General features: G+C 39.9%; 1 protein-coding gene across 1 annotated transcript in view; it reads right to left on the bottom strand.

Moving 5' to 3' along the window:
- Nucleotides 1–21,395, bottom strand: part of CTNNA1 (catenin alpha 1) — a 120,042-nt gene that overhangs the window by 68,210 nt on the left and 30,437 nt on the right. The window contains exon 7 of the mRNA XM_075510064.1: nt 19,705–19,908. Within this exon, the coding sequence (XP_075366179.1) occupies nt 19,705–19,908 (204 nt within the window). The remainder of the gene's footprint in view (nt 1–19,704; nt 19,909–21,395) is intronic.

Raw genomic sequence — 21,395 nt, 5'->3', positions numbered from 1 at the left:
AAATCTTTCTTTTAAAAAAACCAAAGTATTTCTTTTAAATGCTCTTCAAGTAACTTACCCCTGTTTTCTCCCAGAAGGCTCTACTACTTGTATGTTGAATACTCAAGCAAACTAGACACTCAGAAAGTACTGTTTTTCTTTTCCATCAATCTCTACCCCTAAAGAATGTGCAGTGCATCCACTGTTTGATATAGGTGTATTATGCTTTATACCAGTTTACAAAAGCAGCCTTATTTCATGAAAAATCTTGAAGTAGAAAAGGTTCATCCATCAAGAAGGTTCTTAAATAATCAATGGGTCGTAATTCTTTACAGTCAAAAGCAATTAATTTTCTGTATTATAATCAGGAGAATAAATCTGAAAAATCCATTCTAATGGCTCTGAATCTGAAGGTAGCGTTGCAGCTGAATTTTTAATCTTAAAATACAGGAGCAATGAGGACTTCTGCTGTTTAAACATACAATCTTCTACCAAACAGAACAGCTTTACTGCATATTTAATAGGTAGAACGAGTTTTGCGAGACTGCATGAGATTAAAGACAGCACTAGATACAGGAAACGCATTTCAAGTAGAAGGGTCCTTCCAAGATATTTCTCAACTGTATAGCTACAAAAATTCTTGAAGTATCCTTTATGAAGTGTACAAAATACTGCAGAGAAGCTTATTGCAAAAATTAGTTTTACCTAGATGTTTGCAAGGAGCTAAAAATATTGAGAAGCGTGTTAACGCGGAATCCTGCTCAACCCTACAGCAAGTATTCTTATTAGGATGCATTTGCTCTCTTCCCTTTAACTAACTCCTAAATAATCCATCATTTATCCAGAACCTCTGCCTCAAAAACCATGTGCTGTTAGCTGGGACTATCAACTTCTGCCCTCAAATAGATTGCTTCAACCCTGATACCACCTTAAGTTTTTAAGGTTTCAGAGAAGAAAAAACTATAAAATTAATAGAGCTCTTAGTAAAGCTAATAGTAACACAATCTGTTAGCAGTGAGAACGTGGGAAAGGGGACAGGGACACAGACTAAAAGTGAGTTTCCATCTCTAAAGGCACCACACAACAGTTAACAAGGGGAAAAATACATATGCATTCCCCTGTACTGCAGACACTTTCAGAAGCTTTGTTAACAATCCCTGCTTTGAGTAAGTCAAATTTTAGCTACCCAAGCCAACTCAACTGACCCAGAAGGGAGTCACACAGTGAACATCCTCAGCATGCACCTATCAAAGGATGGAGCCAGGAACAAACTACTAAGTTGGGAAAGCCACACAGCAGGCCATTCTGCAAGCCCTCAGGTCTGACAGTATACTTCTCATTTAAAGAGCCAGAGATATTAAAGCATCATCTATGTTGTCCTCAGGATAAGACAACATGCTTCTGTAAAGATGTGGAACTACCTATTGATTGAGTCTAGCCCTGAAGCATGCCGTCCCCAAATGAACAGCAACATCTGTTGTACCAAGGTCTACAGAGACTTAGGATTAACTCCATGCTTGAAATTCTGGTTGAGTAATTTGAAGGTTACAGAATTCCTCCTCAATCTTTCCAGATAGTCCTGAAGATGGAAATAGCTGTGTCACTGCTTCCAGGTAGGACAGACACCTAGCTTAGGACCCAGGGGAGCAGCAGACCACTTACTGCAAGGCAGACCTGGAGCATAGGCAGCCAAGTCTGGTAACTCCTAATGACAGCTGGAAGCTCTGTAGGTATCAAGTGTATATCTTTAGGGTTCAGGCCTTCAAGAATGTAACAGCCACAGAGCAGGCAAGAAGAGAAAGCCATCTCCAGTTTATATTCTTCTCTATGGATTATCGGTTTAGCTCTGGGACATCTATTAGCACCATGGCAGCTGTCGAACTTGGAAATAAGAGAGCTTTGGATACATGACAGATGCCTTTTGCCTGCAATTAGCATCCAGTCCTAGACACCAGAAACTTCAAAAAAGGTTAAGGTTAGACATTTGATTAGGTTGAACTACAGAAAAACAAAAATACAGTAAGCTTTAGCAGGTACTACATCTCTAACATGACACTATGTTCCGAGCAAAACAAAAATAACAGGTATCTTTGACAACTACTATAGTCTATAGCGACAGTTAACTTTTAGGAGGTGTCTGTACATCCTTTAGCAAAACTACAAAGTAGCATGCTCAACGTCCCATGTGTAATGAGCTTTTGCCAGCTATTACTCTCTGCCTGTGAGTGGAGAGCAAGTCTCTAGACCAGCTAAAATATATCAGTCCTTTGGATGAAGGACATCTGCTGCCCATAGTTAAAATAATTAAACACTCACATAGTCCACTGTGTAACAATGTAACAATGACATCAGGACTAAGGCATTTCAGATATTTACAGACAACACATGCAACTTCAATATACCTTCAATGCTAGGAAATGCTGAAGAAGTTGCAATGCCATTTCCACTCCAAGTTTTGGTTTTGTCAGCAATGTAGGTATTTAGTGACAAATCTGAAGCCTGGAAAAAACCACCACCGTGTTCCAAATCTGAAAAGCATTTATGGAATGAATTCAAAGCTCCTGTTCCCATGCTGCAGAGACATACCCTTACCAGCAGGGACCGGGACAGCAAACACCACCTGACACACAGCAAGGTTCTGGTGCAAAAACCACTTGCACAAAAGCAGTAACATTACATGGAGACCTGCAACATGAAAGTGTCCAGCATGCTCCTCTAACGCAGCTCAAGACTACCCCAGGATCCTCCCGTGACTAACAACTGTCTGACAGTATGCTGTAAAACATGGCAGACAAATGAAAGCACTGACAAAGTGGAGAATGACTCCAGTGCACCGCGCAGATAAATTTCAGGGATATTACCCCTTCATATCTCCAACTGTCTATGGACAACAATTAACTTGACAAAGCATGCCAATGAGAGTGTCCAGAGACACATAAAAAAGTTTTATACTACATTCAAATGAGCTGATGCTACTAGACTACAGACTGCTTTCTTCTTCTTAGTGGGCATTTGATCATTTGAATATACCACAGTAAAAGCTGCATCATCAAAAAAGGAACTTCGACACCTACTTTTACAGTTCATTTATTCAAAAATAGTAATCTTCATCAGGCAAATTAGTAAGTGATCATAAGCTTTAAAAAACAGTTTCAATTGTTTATGCAAACCTAGCTACATTGCAGCACATTCTGTTCACTGCAACTCCTCTGTCTTCAACCTGTGCTGTAACAGTCAAGAATAAAATTTAGTCTGTACCCACTGACCATCAGACACCCACTGGGAACCATGAAAATACAAGGAAACCACTCCAAAAAGGTGAGGTTACATAAATAACAAAACAACCCAACCAGAATGTTTAAGAACATTCTTCTAAAACATTAGTTATGCACACATATGCAATGAATAAAAAAAACCACAATAGAAATGTGACACAGTAAATCCACCTGAAGCAACATGAAATACATGCAACCAATGATCCTGGAGTACTAACTGAAAGCAATATTTAAATATCAAAATTAAATCTCAAAAAACCCCACACCCCACTAATGAGAAAGTTTACCTATAGAGGGCAGAAAAACTTCTAAAACTTCAGTTTCAAGAAGGGTTTGGGCCTCTGCAGATAGGAATCTCTGCACAGAGACAGTTTCAAGGATACAGATATTATCTTGGTACCAGACTCCTCTGTTATTATATTAACCAATAACTTAATGTTATCTTTATCTATATAAAACTACATCCGCTCTGACCATATCATCTTACCCTAAACCTACATCTGTTAAAATTGTGTGCCTACTACTTTACAATTGCCTTTTTCTGAGGTTTTTACCCATTACCATCTGCAGGTCATCCATCTTGCACTCAGGCATTTCCTGGTTATCTAAACCTCCAGCTAGTCCAAGTATTGTTCAGTTGCCATAAATCGATTTAAATGGGTAAACTATAGTAATATTTTTAGTAACTTTAATCCTGGTTTGTTTGTTGTTTTGGTTTTTTTGTTTGTTTGGTTTTTTTTTTTTAAATAATTACTATATACTGTTTCCTACATTTGCTTATGCAAGACAAATGCTTTAAACCACTGAAAGAATTAGGACTAAATGACAAGAGCACATACTTGACACAGATTGCTCACAGACACAAGGTGCAAAATATGATAAAGAACAAGAAAAGGTTTCAGTGATCTGAGCCTGGGAAAAAAAAACCCCACACCATTCTTAGCGGAAAAGAGGATGACTTTGTAACTATTAAAACAGCTTCTACTGAGGCCATTACACAGCCTGATTTCTATTTTGACAAGTGGTTTGGTTATTTCTTTTTTTATGTAATGCAGTTATAATCAGGAAAGGCCTATTTTACCACTATGTTATCAAAAGCATTCCACTGCCTTTGAAACAGATATTTCAAATTAGTAACGTATTTTCAGTATCTTCATTCATATAAAATAATAAAAAAAAAACCTCCAAAAGTCTTACTGCCTCATATGAGAGCTATAATTTGCAACTTCACTCTTGCAGAGTCTGTTCCCTAACAAAAAAAGAACATCAGGAAAACATACAAGTTAGTCTTCTTCCAAATTTCATAACATCTTTTAACTTTAATGGTAGCTGACCAAAATCCTCAGGACTACTCCACGCTAAAACCCGTTCCTAATCCCTGTAACTTGCTCCAGAATTCCCACTCGAGGGCAATGCTGGGAGCAGCAGAAAATGCTGGGTCTGGTTAGCAGATGCTGAGGTTCGTTTATAAGCAGTTCACACCTTAAGGACAACCGAATCTCCACCATATGAAGTGATAAATTTCATCCCCAGCCCATGCAGGAACCCAGTTACTAACATGTATATACATACCTACATCCATACACCTCTTGTGCTCCAGCTGCAGGGGTAACTAGCAATTTCATTCAAATATCTTCACAGGCAACAGTAACTGAGCAAGTCCTCTACGCAATGGTGAAATCAAACCTTTAAAATTACTGTCTAGTGCTATAAATGTATTATTTCTTGAGGGGAAGAAGTTGTATTGCACCAGCACAATTATATGCACTATTATTTTCACCTGTGGTGTGGGGGAGGAAGGGAAGGGATGAAGCGAGCTGTCTGTCTGGTCTGGAAAACAACAGATTCTCAAACATTTTGTACTAATTTTGTACCACTACCAGGTAATGCAGCTACCACTGGTGTTCTCTTAAGGCTTATTCTTATATCTAAAGAAGTTAACAGCATAGGTTTTATGACACAGAGCACACAGGTTCTACACCTCTGCAACACATTTCCACCACTGAGGCAAAAATATCTATTCATACAGATAAGTAATAGCAGGAAAGTGCCAGGGTGCCAAGAAAATCATCCTGCAACAATATGCATCTTTTCCTTAAGAGCTCAAAAGAAAACTGAAATTGGCAATAATACATCATATGCTAAAACTGATTTTTCATTGAACTGAGTTTTCCTAGTTTCCATTAAATCATGATGCTGGGGCAAAGTTAGGACTCTACAAGCCAGACTTGGACCCAGCATTAACAAAGCAAATACACATTTTGCAAAAGATTTCAGGCAAGAGGTTTATGTTTCTTGTTACCTTGAACACATTTTCTAGTTGAGCTCTGAGAGCCAGGTTGAAGGGCTCTAACTTGCACCTGGTTAAGTTTGCCAGGTCCTCACCTACCCTTCAAGCAGCACACTTCCTCCTCAGGACCTCCATGAGATGGCAGTTCATGCCTAGTCAACAGATAGGAGGCAGAAGAGTGCCTAGGCTCTATTTTACACAACTCCAGATGTAAAGAGGTTATTTTGCAGTGGGTCTGGCATCCTACTCCTTCAGGAGTTTGCAAGCTTTTATTCCTCTTCTCTTCCCTACCCACCGTGAGCAGGCAGGGTACGTGCCAGAGCTGGGGCTCAGGACTCCAGCAACCCAGGTCCAGGCTGCTCCGCTGCAGCCGGCTGCACCTCTACACCGCAAGGGCTGACCAGGCAGGTGTCTCCTCCTGGGCCATCCTGGACCACAGCCCCAAGCCCCAGCTCCTGCCAACCCAGCAGAGAGCAGAAGGAACCATGCAATGGAAAAGCAGCAAGTCGGCACCATGCTGCAACAAACACCCCTCCGCAGTCTTATGACGTGGGTCTACGCAGACCCTAGAGATGTATCAGAATTGCTGATAAAAGCTCTATTTTAAATCTACAGTGTTTCTTCATGCAGCATGCAGGAGAAAACGACGGTGGATCACCCCTGATTGCTGTGCAACCAGGCGAGGCCTAATCCAGGCTGCTCACGAATGACAACCGAGGAGCTCAAGGAGGGCAGCGCAATATTTTGTCAATACTTACAGCTGTTTCCTCACAAGTGATTTTGTTGAATGACGACTAGTTAAGCTTGGCTACAGGTCAATTAATCTCACTTTCAGTACGGCTGGGTAGATGGGAGTAGCAGGATAGATGGGGGAACATCTCAGAATACCAAATCAGAGGGACAAAACACTTCTGCAGGAGCCACGAGACTGGGGCTGGTGAGTAATCTGCTACTGCGGAGCTGCCTTTACAGGCTTGATTTTTCATTTTGATGCTAATTAGTAACCTTATCTAAAGAATATCTCAAGTTTTTCCTTTGCAAATTACGTGAACTAATAGAACTATATCCAGAAATATGAAAAGGAGGCTGAAGTTTACACCCGCAGTAATTGTAAGAGCCTTGAAATATTTTTATCATATTTTTATCATATTTTACATGCATGTGAAAGGCTTTAGAAATAGAACAACTAAAATTGGAACAACACAGACCCCTGCAAAACTCAAATTAAAGAGTGAGCCAAGACAGCATATGCCCTTTCCAAGGGGAAGGGAAAGCATTATAAATCTGGGAATAAAGCCACCTAACTCCTGGCAAGACAGCTCAGAGAAACAGATAATAAAACAATCCTACCAATACAGTCATAAGACATTCAAAGCTAGAATTAATGTATCTTTTATTCATTATTAGAAATATAAATAGCTTTAGTTTGTGACAGATTTTTAAGTATTTCCTGTAGGAAGGGATTCAGCAGCCTTAACCTGCAATATAGCAACAAAAAACTGGATATGAAGTTGCCTTTGACAGGAAGCAAAAGGCATTAAAAACTGGAAATAGCATCAAAAGCTGACTAACTGTCGAGGGACTAGCTACCAAGTACCTCCAGCCTTACCAGCACCAAAAAGCAGACGTATCTCCTCTCCCTCCCACACGTGCATCTCAGTAACTTCACTTGCCTCCACAGAAGACAAGATTGCTTGAAACAAGAATGCCCTCGCTGACCACGAGGTCGGCACCACTAGTTGCAATTAAAAGAAAGCCAGCAACCTTATTCGCATCACCTCCATTTACCTAAGGCAAGCGACTCACAGAGGAATTGTGCAGGATTAAAAAGGCACTAAAAACGTGGCATGCATAACATCATCCTTTACAGAGACACTATCAAGCCATTATTTACTAAGCTAACTAATTAGCCAGCCACCCTTGCAGATAATGAGAATGCATTAAAGTATTTAAAATTCCAGCACAAGCCTGACACATACAGAGTGGCTGCCCTTCTTCAAAAGAAAACAAATGTCAAAGGAAATAAAACATTTAGGAACAGTCAGCACATCTGAGGTGGAGCGGGAAGGTAGCATCACCTATGGTAAGTGTTCAGAAAAAGTAAAGCAAAGCAAAGCAGAGAGCTATGGGATGCAGAGGTATTTCTCATTTATATTGTATCAGCCTCTACTTGTAAAGAAATAATCAGATAGATGACTTAAATTAGCATTAGATAGATGATAAAGCAGCAGCTATTCAAAACAAACAATTAATGTACACAACTGTACAATCTGGCACAGAAAAACAGGAAAATAGAACATACTTAAGCTGACAGTGATCTGAAAAACCCAGCTAGTTAAATTTAGTTTTACACCAAGAAATAAGCTTTAATTGATTATACACTTCACTGCAGTATAGTACTGCAAGCACCCTTCCCTTTACATAGGCACTGCTCCAGAAGTGGGTAATATAACCAAAGTCATAGAGCAAGTTTAGAAAATGCTTAAAATAAATTAATCCATCTACTGGAAATGACACTAGGAATACTCACAGGGGATACGAGTTCCCTGTGTACTTGATATAGTCCTGCTCTTTCAAAAAAAGGTTTCCTGAACTCCAGCTGAGAATACCCATGTTTCATTGGGGTTTTTGTTTTGTTTTGTTTGGGGGTTTTGTGTGGTTGTTTTTTTTTTTTTTTTTTTTTTTTTTGGGGGGGGGGGGGAGCAGGGGGAGGTGTTTCCACAGCACTACAAAACTGATTGAGGATAAAAATTTAGAGGAAGCTTAGAGATTTCGGCACCTGTCACCAAAAAACCAGTTTTACATTCTCTGTGAATAAGTCTTCATGATGGCGTATGGGGGAGTATAAGGACATGAAGATTTACAGCTTAATTACTACCTTTTTCTCTACACACATATTCCTCATAGGATCTCCTCATTCATTTTAGTCGCAGTTCCCATAGTAGAGTCCCACAGCATCTGCATATAAAGGAGCAGCCTTTCAGGGTGAAAAAAGCTGTATATGACAACAGAAATGGGAGATGAGCAGACCACCGTACCCAGGCAAGCCTGGGCAGCAATCTTACCCACAGCTACAAGAGAGCCAAGCCTGCTTCAAACCAGCTCTTGCAACACAAGAACATAAGTTTTTAAGTTTGTGAAGGCCTTGCCTTCCTCAATTAAAAGATGCCACAGGAAGAAACGCAACCATCTTGTAGGCCATTAGCTCCAAAGGGGTCAACCGCTCAGGCGTGAGACAGAAAGGCTTTCAACTTCTTTCTTTTTCAAAGATTCTAGTTATTTCTGCATTAACTTCTCATTTTCTTGGCTTTTTTCAGCCAGTGACCTCTAGAATTGGGATTCTTTGACTCCTGGAAAGGTGCCCAAAAACTCATTCTGCCTCTAAGGAAATTCACAATTTGGCATTTAAGGGGAACAGTATCAAATAATACAGCTGCAGTCTTATTTTGTACTTGACATCAGAGCTCTCATGTCACCTTCTTCCCCCAAAATGACTCAATAAAGACAGTCCTCAAAGGAGAAGTTCAAAGGCATAGCAGGGAAGAGCAAGCAAGCCCCATGTTAGAAATTTTTCCCTACACAGTCCAAGAAGCTGACTGGTGAGGTGGGGAAGACACAAACATGAACCTTTTGAAAAAAAAGGAAATGAAATTGAAGCTATGGACACAGAGGCCGCCTGTAATGTAGCCAGTTGCTCAACCTCTACACAAGTTGAATTAATTGCCGGGGTTTAGTTAAGATGTTTTGAATAAAATTAATGCATGCTTAAAAACAAGGCACAGTATTAGGTTAAAAAATGTGGGGATAGCGTGTAAATGGAGGTATATGACTTGGGCCACCACTGACATTCACAGCTGTAATTCAACTGCTGGGAAACTTGAAAAGGAGAAACATCCATCAAAACCTTCCAACACTAGATACAGGACAGACTATGTGTGCTACAAACAAGTCCCAAGATTATATTCTTACTCAGGAAACAGGATTTTTTAAAAGCATCATATACCAATGTTGCTAATTAATATCTGGAATGAACCTGAAATCTGTCAATGCAAATGGTCACCAGTTGATATCAGGAAAGACCCCCCAACAAGTGCACTTGCCTGCTACCTGAACACCTTAGCCTAGCAGAGCTAGTAAATTGGTCTGCAACCACCAAGACAAACTTGTTTGCAGCCACAAGAACCGTACCTCATCTCTCTCCAGTTATTCCACTGCACACTCCCACATCACCCGCATTTCCTTTGCTCCACGATACTTAGCTCTCAAGATACCATACCTACAAAGTTAAATAGTTTCTAAACCAAGAACCTTTCTTTTCAAGGCCTCCTCCTCCCTCCCCCCCTCCCCCCCCCCCCGCCCCAAGAGCTACTAGGCTTCATTTTCCAAGTTCTTTTTGCAGGTTTCATGAAGTAACTGATAATGTCAATTCAAGTTATCATATTCAGTAAGCCACATATGACAGCACCTCAGGCATACAGAAGAGATTCTGAACTGAGAAGCAATTTTTTTTTTCCTGGCCACATATGGCAGCAGTAGAGCACCCAATGAATGGCAAAAACCTTTTTTCTTGACAGTCAGAGGTTAACATATATACAGTATGAGTCAATAATCCACAAATGGTTGCACATCACACAACATTTGCATTCAATCTGAAACATGCAGACGTTAAAGAAAAATACACTCAATTTATGAAAGGCATAGTTATTTGTGAAAGCAAGTTCAGAAGCGTGCGATTTTGCCTTTTCACTGACTACTGCTAATTTTGCAAATGCCCTGGCTTTCCCCTTATGGCCTGATGCCCGGGAAAAACTTTTTTTCAATTGGCACTGAGGAAAATGCATCTTTTAGCACACCTTTGCAAGGAAGTTCTTGGCCTGAGAGTCTATAGGTTTGTTGCTATTATTGTAAAGAAACCACTCTTTTGGAGTGCCAATTCAGCAAGAATAATTTTTGAGTATACAGTCTCCAAAGTCATAAAGTAAGCCATTTCAAATAGCTTTGAGCCGATTTTTAATCCTGGCATATACAAGTTGTCTCTGCTCTGTTTCTCCTCTGCCTATTTGCCTCTAACTACTTGTCCCTCCTGCTGAAGAAACATATCCCTGGTGCAGACCAGAAGGAAGCCAAAATTTTCTCCTCTATTTCAACAGCTTTCCAAGATATAGCTTAACCCTCATCCTTTCCTCAGACATGAGGATTAAGTCACTCTTCCATCTCTATTTACATTCAGGAGGGCTGCTGCTACTTGGATAAGCCACAAACGCTAATTATTCTGTATTGATTCAGTTGGCTTTCTGGGACAAAGTAGGTCTAAAGCTCCAGGACACATTATAAGCATTATAGAACATCAGCTTTCTTACACAGGATAAAACAGGTTAAGCAAAGAGCATGGTCTAGATATTAAACACCACATCTATAATAGAAATTCTAGGTTCCCATCAAAACCTCTACTGCTTGCATCGGGATCTATAAAAGAGGTGAAGAGATACTGGAAAGCTAAAAAAAAAAAAAAAAAGAAGACAGCATAATGGTTTTGCGTATCACCAGAGAACTGGAGAGGATGTAAGTGGTATGAGACAATAACACGGACAGGTGTATACACAGACAGCAAGTGTCCTCATTCTCTCATTTCATTGTCTTCTGAATCCCATCTTGCAGAAAGATAGGTACCTGATCCAGAGTTTGTATTTGATCAAGGCTAAAGAAAATAGGGGAAGTCCAGGACTTGAGATGCAGGTATTTTGTTGGAATGCAAGAACTATAGTATTCCAACTTTGTAATAATTCCATCATCCCTTTCCTCCAACAAGAGAAATTCAAAAGCCCAGTTGTGTGTGTAATACTTCTGCACACTGAGAGCATGATCCTGCTGGAGGCTAAAAGACTGCTTATCCACAGATCAGTAGTCACTGTGCAAACTTACATGCTCTGTTCCATCTATACTCCTCGATTTTAGATTTGAGAGAATACTCAAGTATCACCAAATGGAGCTTCATTAGGGGTGACTATATATTTAATCTTACATAGGCAGATAGAGTTCAAATATTTTCCTACAAAACAGTAGAGTTCAAATCAATTAAGTCTCAAAACACAGAATTTTAGAGCAGAATCCATGCATAGCATTACATTAGATTAAGGAAGGTCTGGATTTATAATGTAATATTAGAAGATATTAGGTATGTGTTAACATTGGAGATAGACATATGTCTAACAAGAAAGGAAAAACAGACATTTCATCAATACAAACCTAAAGGGGTGGGGGAGGAAAGGAGGGATCGGGTAAGATGGAAGCCTTCACTGCCACACAAGGTATCTACAGGACTCAATTCTCAAGTTTAGAGATAGCATTAGACTTCAGTTCTGCTGCACACATGAATGGAGTAAGTATTGTAATTGAGGGCAGAAACATATATTAAGAGTCTACAACAAAAATGCTGAAAACCATGGAAAGACGGCAAGGTTGACTACTGCTGTACAAGACAGTTTAGACTAAGTCCCAGCTACTGTCAAATCTATTCAGTTTAAGAGTTATTACTAGCAATTTTGCGCCAAACAAGCAGCAAAGGCTGAAGGTAGTGGATGGAAGAGCGCAATGATTTAAAATTTCAATAGACTGCTAAGCTTGTGTGGAACTAGACTTCAGGTGTGAGTGTTGGGCTTTGTTGGGTTTCTTTAAGTAGGCATAAAGCCAGCCATATGCTTCTTTAAGAAATGCATTCTCACTGCATAGCACAAACACTGCCTGGGGCCTGAAAAAGTATTCAGGACTTTCAAGTTGTGCCACTTGCATGAATGAATTGGTAGCCTCAGCAGAGGCTGGCTGCACTGACTTTTACCACCGGCCATGACAAACAGCTGGAGCCCAGATGTGCTGCCCTCCCTCCCCTCTGAGGCTGAGCACCCTCATTGCAGCAGTTGTTCAGGCTCTCTAAACCAGCAATTCCACATTTGCATCAGGATGAGCTCAGAGTAACTGCTGGGATGACAGGGAGCTCTGGAGAGCTTTAAAACCCAAAGCTCACAAGGCTAATAAAGCATGAGCTGGCTTCTGTTTATTTCCACAGGCCCTTGTGTTACTACCTAAGAAATAAAAGTTCCCAGAATGTCTTCTGAAAACATACCCCCTGCTAAGTCCCAAACCAGGATTATGTTGGGTAAGCAACCTGGAAGCTAGTTTCTGTGGCGTGAAAATGCCCGACTGATGCAGTGTGAAATTCTCATCATCTGCACAGGGTTTCACTCGCAAGTATGCTGGATTATTTACTCCATGTCAGCCTGTAAACATTAAACTTAAAAACTGTATCACTTCAGAACTGTTATGTTTTTGAAAGCAGCATCTTTGTCAAACTGATAATATCTGGAAATTAGTGCCCAGCATAACAGCATAGCTCTCTCTACTGAACAGCAAAGTCCATGACAGGAAAACCCACCCAGGCTTTCAAACCATGTCCATCACATCAGCATTCAAGCATCTTAAATTGACAGAAACAATATTAAAAAAAAGTGTATATTATCTCAAGGCAGAATTTTTATCAGCATCTTTATCATAAATATGGATCAGTCTGCCATTTTAATTCACATCTATTTCCACAGAAACAGTTACTTTCATTAAAAGGGCTATGCAAGAGCCTTTCAAATATATAGATACTTGCTGTAAATAAGTTTTACAGTCATGTGAAAAGTCACACACATTCCTTTCCAAGCTTGGATCCTTGATGGGAATACAAAGCTGTGGATCAACATTGTTAATAGGCAAATGCATAATGAAAACACATCTCCATCCTGTAAATCACAAGTATGTCAGGAGTAGAAATAACCTTCACTGGTAGTTCTGAAGACAAAGTTATTTATCCCAAAAGATACTGAATAGATAAGCTAGGCACTTTCTTGCCCATTCATTTTCAAGCATCAGAGAGGCTCAAAGAAGCTTAGGGAAGAAGAGTAAAACAGTGCAATTAAGATTGAGGAAACAGTACTTGTTTGGAGTAGTGCATTTCCATAAGCACACTAAACACAGAAACAAGGTGCAAAACAAGCATTTAGCAAGTTATGAGACCTCCAAGTCTAAAACTAGAAGTGTTGAGACCTACTTCAGATATCCTCAGAGCCAAACCACACTGGCCAGCATGCAAGAGTTCCTACTAGGTAGTGTAGTGCAGCAACCTGGGCTTCAACCACCTCACTTACCTTCAAGTCATGCTATACTACTGTAAATTAGATTAAAAATCTAACATTAAAAGAAATACAGCCCCCACCCCCAAACACACCCAGCTATGGTACTCAACCACTTGAGGTGAAACAGAAGATGAAAACTGGGGGGGGGGTGGGGGTGGGGGTGAGGAAATCAGCTGAAATAATCAGTGCCTGGAATGCCTGCTCTGAAACCAGCCCCCAATGGTTTTTCTCCATTTGCTGCCAAGCACCTCTAATGCAATCCAGACAGTCAAGGACACAGCTGGAATGTTAATATGAAAGCATTAAAATTCCCATTGAAATAGGACCTGTCAAGCTACTTTATGTAACATGATTTATCGTTTCCAAATGTAGTAACAAGGGATTTTATCGTACAAGAGCATGTTGTACACAATGGGGCTCTGGGTTTGCATTCCACACTAGCCAAACTAGAATTTCTGACAAAGTTTATGCTAGTACATGTCTGAGTTACTGGTGTGTGTATGAAAGGGTAGCTATTTGCATTAGAAATTGATGGGGTACAGAATATACTTAAAATCAGAGCTCTCTGCACATTTCTGTGCATACTAAGTAGAACTGGACACCTCTGATCACTGCTGCTTGAATGGCTCTAAAACAGTGCTTATGGAAAGAAGTCGAACTGTCCCCATCCCTCAGGGCACTTGCATCAAGCAATAAAAATGGACTGTCAAAAGCTTAAGAAAGTTTTTATTTCCAGTCTTACATGTCAATCGGACAACTGATGTCTTCTGCAAATTCAACAGTCAAACAGAGCAGACTGGAAACTTCTGGTCACGTTTCCAGCAGATGGCCTGCACTTTCTAACCCGCTAAACCCCAACTTCAAAACCCCACCCTCAAAAACCATGATCTCCTATGTTTACCATATTTAACACAGCAGACAAAAATCAAGGCAAGCTGCCCAAGTTCTGCACTAGTAACATCCATGGAGAGTTACAGCACAGAGCATATACCCTGTCACGACTTAAAGTTTGTGGATTTTTGTATCTGTAGACACCATTTTCTTACCTCTTCATTCTACATACCAGCTTCTCAGAAATGCTGAAATATTTCAGCTCTATCAGCCCACTGTTATTTATGCATTCACTTTAAGTAGTTTAGATAATGTAACCGCAATGAAAACTACATGTATAAATTTGAGGCAGAGTTGACTAGTACAGTACAGAAAAGCAGAGATGTTGACAAGAATTGTACCTGCTCTCTATACTGGGAGAGGTATCACACCAGCTGCTAGTGCAAAGGCAACACTGGAATAAATTGGTAGTAATGTCAAAAAAATATTCTGCTTCATACTTTTTATTTGCAGCAAACTGCAACCGGTCAATGTCTACCCACACGAGATAATGGAGTTAGACACAAAAGACTGTTTCTGTTGTATTTTGTTATATTGCTGCACTCAGGATCTTAGCTTTCTTACTTAACTTCTTCATTGGTGTACTATTAATCTTGAACATCATTCAAGTAGATGCTTTGTTCTGTCCTCTTCCCCTGCCTAAGTCTGGTATCAATGTCCAACTAAACTCAAATATGCTTTGCATTTTTTCATTTAATTAATAAAATACACATCAAGAATGCCTGACTGCAACAGATCACACAAAGATCTGGATCTTGCCATCAATTAGTTCTATTACAAAAACTTAGCTACAGCTGATGTGGTCAATTTATTGTATTCCAAGAAGTTGATCCCAGATCCAAGACCTTGGACTACTCTTTTACAATAATAGTCAGATCAATAATGAATTTTTTTAGGCCTTCCCATCCTTGCTCTGCCATTCAGCACTAGCAATAAGAATCAAGCTTACTCCAAGTAATAACAATCAAACACATGTAGACATTCATGTTTGCTGTTTCAATCCAGAAGGGATCTGCAATGCAAGTTTAAAAAGGAGAACTGTCTTCTGTTGGAATCGTGAGAAGTGAGCAAAAGCCATAATAGAAACCAGCTCTCCCTAGGTGATGTGGAAGATGAGGGGAAAAAAGCTAAAGAATCAGATGCTACAATTAAAGGATGAACAGCCAGCATTTTAAGGAATGTGTCTTATAAACCAAGAGGCTGGATAATAAAATGGGAGATGAAGTTCAGTGGACATAGGTAATAAGTGATGCACAAGGGAAAAACCATCTAACTTAACATACACAGAAACAGACTCTTACCACTATGACTCAGAAGCTAAATCTTGATGGTAGCCTTTTCATCAAGATACCACCTCAGTGTTCAGCAGCTATCAGAAAGCAAATCAAGTGTTAGGCATTGTTAATACAGGACTAAAGAACAAAAGCAGAAGATACCATGACACTGCCTGAATCCTGAATGGCAGATGCAGTCCTGGTCCTCAAATGTCAAAAGGAATCTGGAGATCCAGACAAGGCGCAGGAGGAGATTGCAGAATGTACCTACACCAGCATTTTGGCTCAGATCAGAAATGCACTTTTGAAACTCACCTCCCAATCACTGCTGCTTCGCACACTGTGATTCTCATCTCAGAGCTTTTTTGGGCCACGAGCTGGATTCTCTGAGTGAATCTAAACAAGGAGACAGCCACCACCACACCAAATACTAACTAGCACCCAGTCCACAGGACTAGGCTAAAATCAGCTGATGCAAACTTCTGTGAAATGCAGATAAGCCCAGGCATCGAGTCCTAATTCACTCTACAAATCCCATCCTAATCCACCACCCTGTTTGATAATGAGGGCACAGCCAAAGCTGAGAGGAGGTGTTGAATATCTTGTTTATGACAAGCACCTAATAAAACTAGGACACTTCATTCCGGGGAAGTTAAGACCAAAGTGTCCTACATGATACGGCTCTGAAACAACATAAGTGGCATAGAAAAGGATGAGAAAAAGGACCTGCCTAGGGTCTTTTCCTAAGTGAGGTGGAGGAAACATCCAACGGAACAGGCAGCAGGTTGTTCTGCTTCAAAACAAGAGGAGATGTTTCTTCACACAACACCTATTTAAGCAGGAGAACTCCTTGGTAACAAGATCATGGATGCTGTAAGTTTATAAAGGTTCAGAAAGAAACTATACAGATTCATTGGGGAAAAGTCCATTAAGAGGCATTAAACGCAGTCAGCAATGCTAGCTCTGGAAGTACCTGAGCTGCAGACTGCTAGCACTTGGGGAATACTTTGGCAAGTAAAACTACACACCTCCCTTGTTACTGTCCTCTTTCTTGTAGGCATCCACTATTGACCACTGTCGAGACAGGATACTGGCCTTGATGTACAAAATTTAGTGTGAGCAAGTCTGGCTACTCTTGAAAATGGCAGGATAGTTGTGCCAGATGGAAAAGGAAATAAAACACACCAATCTAAGAAAAGGGGATACAAACTTCTGTAACAAACTACTAGACAAGTAAATCTTGCCCTTCTTTTCAGGGCACAACCACAGGCTTCATCACTATGCCAGCAGATGCAGTGAGGGTCCTGATCTGCATCTGCTGCTGATCCTACAGTTCAATTTATTACTGAAAACTGTTATTCAGATAGAAACTTCTGCCACACATCGTAATACAGCCTGCAATGCTTGCAGACTTACAGGCCCTTGGGGACAGGCCCAGAGACACAGTTAAACTATGGGTCCAAAACACTAAACTTTGAGTTATAAACTGTCTAGGAAACAGCCTTTTTATTGCCAGAGATCTGAAAGAAAACCCAAAAGCTAGAGGAAGTCACTAAAACAGAAGGCATTTAAAAGCAAGAGGAAATCTGCCTCAAGACATTCTTCTGTTTCAACCTTTCCAGTGTATTCCTCATCCAATCTTCTCTCTGAATTTTTACACTTGGCCAATAAGTACCTCTTATTCTAGCACTCAGATAAGATTTATGATGCACTGCAAGTGCTGTGCAATTAACAGATTTAATGCCCGATTCATTTCCTTCTTCAAAGGAGAAGAGCACAACAGGAGATGGCTGGGTAGCGTAGCTGTGGCTATACCATACATATACATGATATGACATTTCTTTTACCACTACTGTAAGTCAGCACATCCCTACTCTTCCTGTAGATGCATAAAACCTTTTTCACTGTTTAGATTCCCAACTATTATTCATTCTTCAGCTTAACCATTGAGGGTTTTTTTTTCTACCCTCAGTATGGATTTTTTACACACTATCCCACATTTTCACCATAATTTATCAATTGCTTTTTCCACTCCACTTCACTGACTTTCTAATCTCATTTCCCCAACTACACTGTCTACAATTATAACATAGCAGTGTCTTTAAAAAATTCAGTATGCTCCACTAATTTCACAGTGTGTTAAAAGAGATAACACAGGGAATACATTCTTTCCATCTCAGTGTGATTACTTTAACTTGCATATCAGAGACAACAGTACACAGCTGAGGAAGAGGACAGGCATTTCTGCAAAAGAAAGTCAGAGCTCTACAATCTTACACAGGTATTGACCAACTTTCAATGAGAGAAATGCCAAGATCAAGCATTTACCTCTCCACATTTTTAATTAGCATTTGGTGGATGTTTTATTCTGAATCATGCCGATAGAGCTTCATCCAATCCAGCAGCACGTTTATTTGAGGGATTATTACAGATGCATCATATACTAATAAAATACCCTGCTCTGAAAGGAATTTTAAATGGCACAACTTAGCAGCTTGCTTCCCAGCAGCAGTCTTAACTTCTATATAATGTCAATGCTGAGCACAAGCTACTTTCACAAACAATTAAGAAGTACCTAGCTCAGCCCGCAGGCTATGTAAGACTTGGCTTTCAGTTTTATTCAGTTACTTTGTCCTTGTCTTTGGTAAAGAGAAATCCTTGTTTTACATTCTCTCTACCACACACTGCATCTGTTCTCCAGATTATACCCCCCTAATCCGTACATGGCAGCCTTTGGACCAGTTTTACTCTATGCTGAAGTAGTTTTTGCCAAAAGATTTGAAGGTAAGGGACATAACACAGCAATGTTCCTAAATAAATTCTACTGTCTAAAAAAAAGCTCTCTCTGAACTGAGTTTTACCTCAAACATGCTCAAAAGCATAAATAAGGCTTCGCCTCATCCCATTAAGATTTCTTCAGCCAGTTTTACTTGCCACAGTGCTACAAGCCACGTAGCTGGCTTAAATTGTTGCCATTTCTGCAACTTCTCATCTGGATTCAACTTTAACAGTATTTAAGTTTAAAGACTAGACAGTCTAAATCTTATGATATCCCAACCGCATCTGTCAACACAGCAAGAGCTATTCAGATTAAAACCCACTGGGATAAGAACAGAGAGGTAACAGAGGGCAGGGATGTCCGATATTATATCATGATGCCCTCAAATGCAGAAGGTCATCCACATGACATGACACTTACTCCAACTGTAAAAACACTCTCAAGCTTCAAATACTATGTGCACATTAAATGCCTAAACACTGGAAGAAAACTGCTCACAGTCTGTTATTCATACTGAACTGTTCTCAGGACTTCTTACTAAATATTTAACTTCATACATCACCTCTACTCAAACTGAGTAGTAACAGTAATTAACTTGATTCTGAGAATCTGTGCCTTTAGCTAAAAAGATGACACAGTTAAACTTTCCAAGCTTCAACAGAAGTGAAAAAGTACTGCTTTTTCCATAAGCCAAGTTATGTTATGTAAACTGAGGTGGAAAAACAGACTAATTCTACTGATTTTCTATACAAACCAATACTAACAGTCATAAAATAAAAACAGTGCCGAAGGGTTAACACTTTATGATGATAATAGCTGCTTGGAAGACTGGAGATAAGTTTTAAGATAAGTATCATTGATGATTTAAGTATGTTTGATCCTGCCTCCTGATAAACCTTTCAGGACTATTGGTTACTGTTCAAATTCTGTTTGGGAACAGAACAAACCAGCTTTGAGACACATAGCTTCGATTCCACATTTCAGATAATCACATGGAGTTAAAAACCACACAAACTAAACAAGCAGAAGAGAAGATACTCACATTCCCCATGTATTCTGAAAGTAGATCCTGCAAGGCCTGTCGTACTGCATTACACTCAGCAACTATACGTTCCCGTCGGTCATCACGTGTGCAGGATGAATCAGCCATCAGCGCTGCTCCGCTAATGATGCTCTCCAGGCGCTCTTCCAGGGAAGGCCTAAAACGTTCTTCACTGAAGGTCGATGGATCCACAATAATTTGTTTCTGGTAAAATAAAGGTTTTAGAAATTAGTAATCAGACCAAGCAGTAAGTTACTGTAAAGTCATCAAGATAACCAATGTTTACAGCAAACCCGTGATCGGGCATAAAAGGCAAACACCACACAATTTTGGCACCAAGTATGATTTTCACGACTAGTTTCATAAAATTACCAAAATGTTCCCCAGCAGATTACATTGCTAGTCATTTCTTGTGCTGCTGTGACAGCTAAACAAGACTTGGCCACAGGAAGCCTCGTTACATGAATGGCAAAAATCAAACGTGCCAGCACAAATAAAGTTCAAAGAACTCTTCTTAACTACATGTCAATCCAGACATGCCTTCACTAGTTAACTTGTCAGATATAATTATCCTATCATGAATAAAATAAACAAGGAAAACAAACGTCCAAAATTAGCCCTATATATAGTGCTCTCTTGTCCTAGTTTATCCATTCTTTTTTCTCTTCACCATTATACAGGTAAATACAACAGTATTCTCAAAAATTCTCAAAGTGAAACATCAACACAAATGTTTCAGCACAGAAATCAATTTCTTCATGGCAGAAAACTATCACAGGTTTATCGTGACAGAGTATTACTAAGCACAGCTCATACTGAGAAACTTAAGGCTGAAACAGCAGTACTGATACATCTGCTTTTCAAGGGGACAATACTACCACCCACAGAAGTTCACTAGAAAGAAGCAGTGTAGTATTTATCACCTTATGAGTATTTTCACGTGGTTTACTTAAACAGGTTTGCAATTTATTAAGGAAAAATTATCTGGCCATTTCAAAGTTTGGTGATTTGTTTAGGGTTTGGGTGGGTTTTCTTCCTACTACAGGAGCAGGAAGGAAGGATGTTGCTAACTCTTTATATAAAAGGAGTCTCAAAGTTTTTTTGAAATGGGAGTTTTTGCCATCAGTTTGTATGTCAGCTAACTTCAAAAGTGTCACAACCACTACTTCTCCCGCCAGCCAGCACATTTCAACTCCCTACAGAGTATCCATGTGGCCTTTGCAGCAGGATTAGAACATGGCACATGTTCTCCAACACACTCCTCATTTTTCCTGAACTTTTAGCTGTGCAGATAATATAACGGTAGTATGCTACAACTCCAGAACTGCACCATCAAAACCAGAGATAATGATTATCTTGTTATCTTCTGGTAGCCATTTAATATTTTACCATCACAGTAAAAACACTGGAGTATTTGGGGGGGGGGCGGGGGGGTGTGCAAAACCTCTATTACAAAAGCGCAATAACACTCAAACGTTAGCAGGAAATGAAGTGCAGGGATAACATCTGCCAAGAACCTGAACACATTTGTTTTGTCAGCCTCCTTTGGCAGGAATGAGGTGACGAAGCTATCGCAGACAACATGCATTGAAGCTGGCCTGCTGAACAAGCCCTGCTACTATTAGAGAGCCTCACAAAGTGGAACTAAAAGGTCAAAAGCTCCATGTGAACTGCAACACTCAAAAAAGTCT

The sequence above is a fragment of the Mycteria americana genome, chromosome 8, assembly GCF_035582795.1.
Source record: "Mycteria americana isolate JAX WOST 10 ecotype Jacksonville Zoo and Gardens chromosome 8, USCA_MyAme_1.0, whole genome shotgun sequence".
In the NCBI taxonomy this organism is placed as follows: Eukaryota; Metazoa; Chordata; class Aves; order Ciconiiformes; family Ciconiidae; genus Mycteria; species Mycteria americana.
This window is presented reverse-complemented; position numbering and strand designations above follow the sequence as displayed.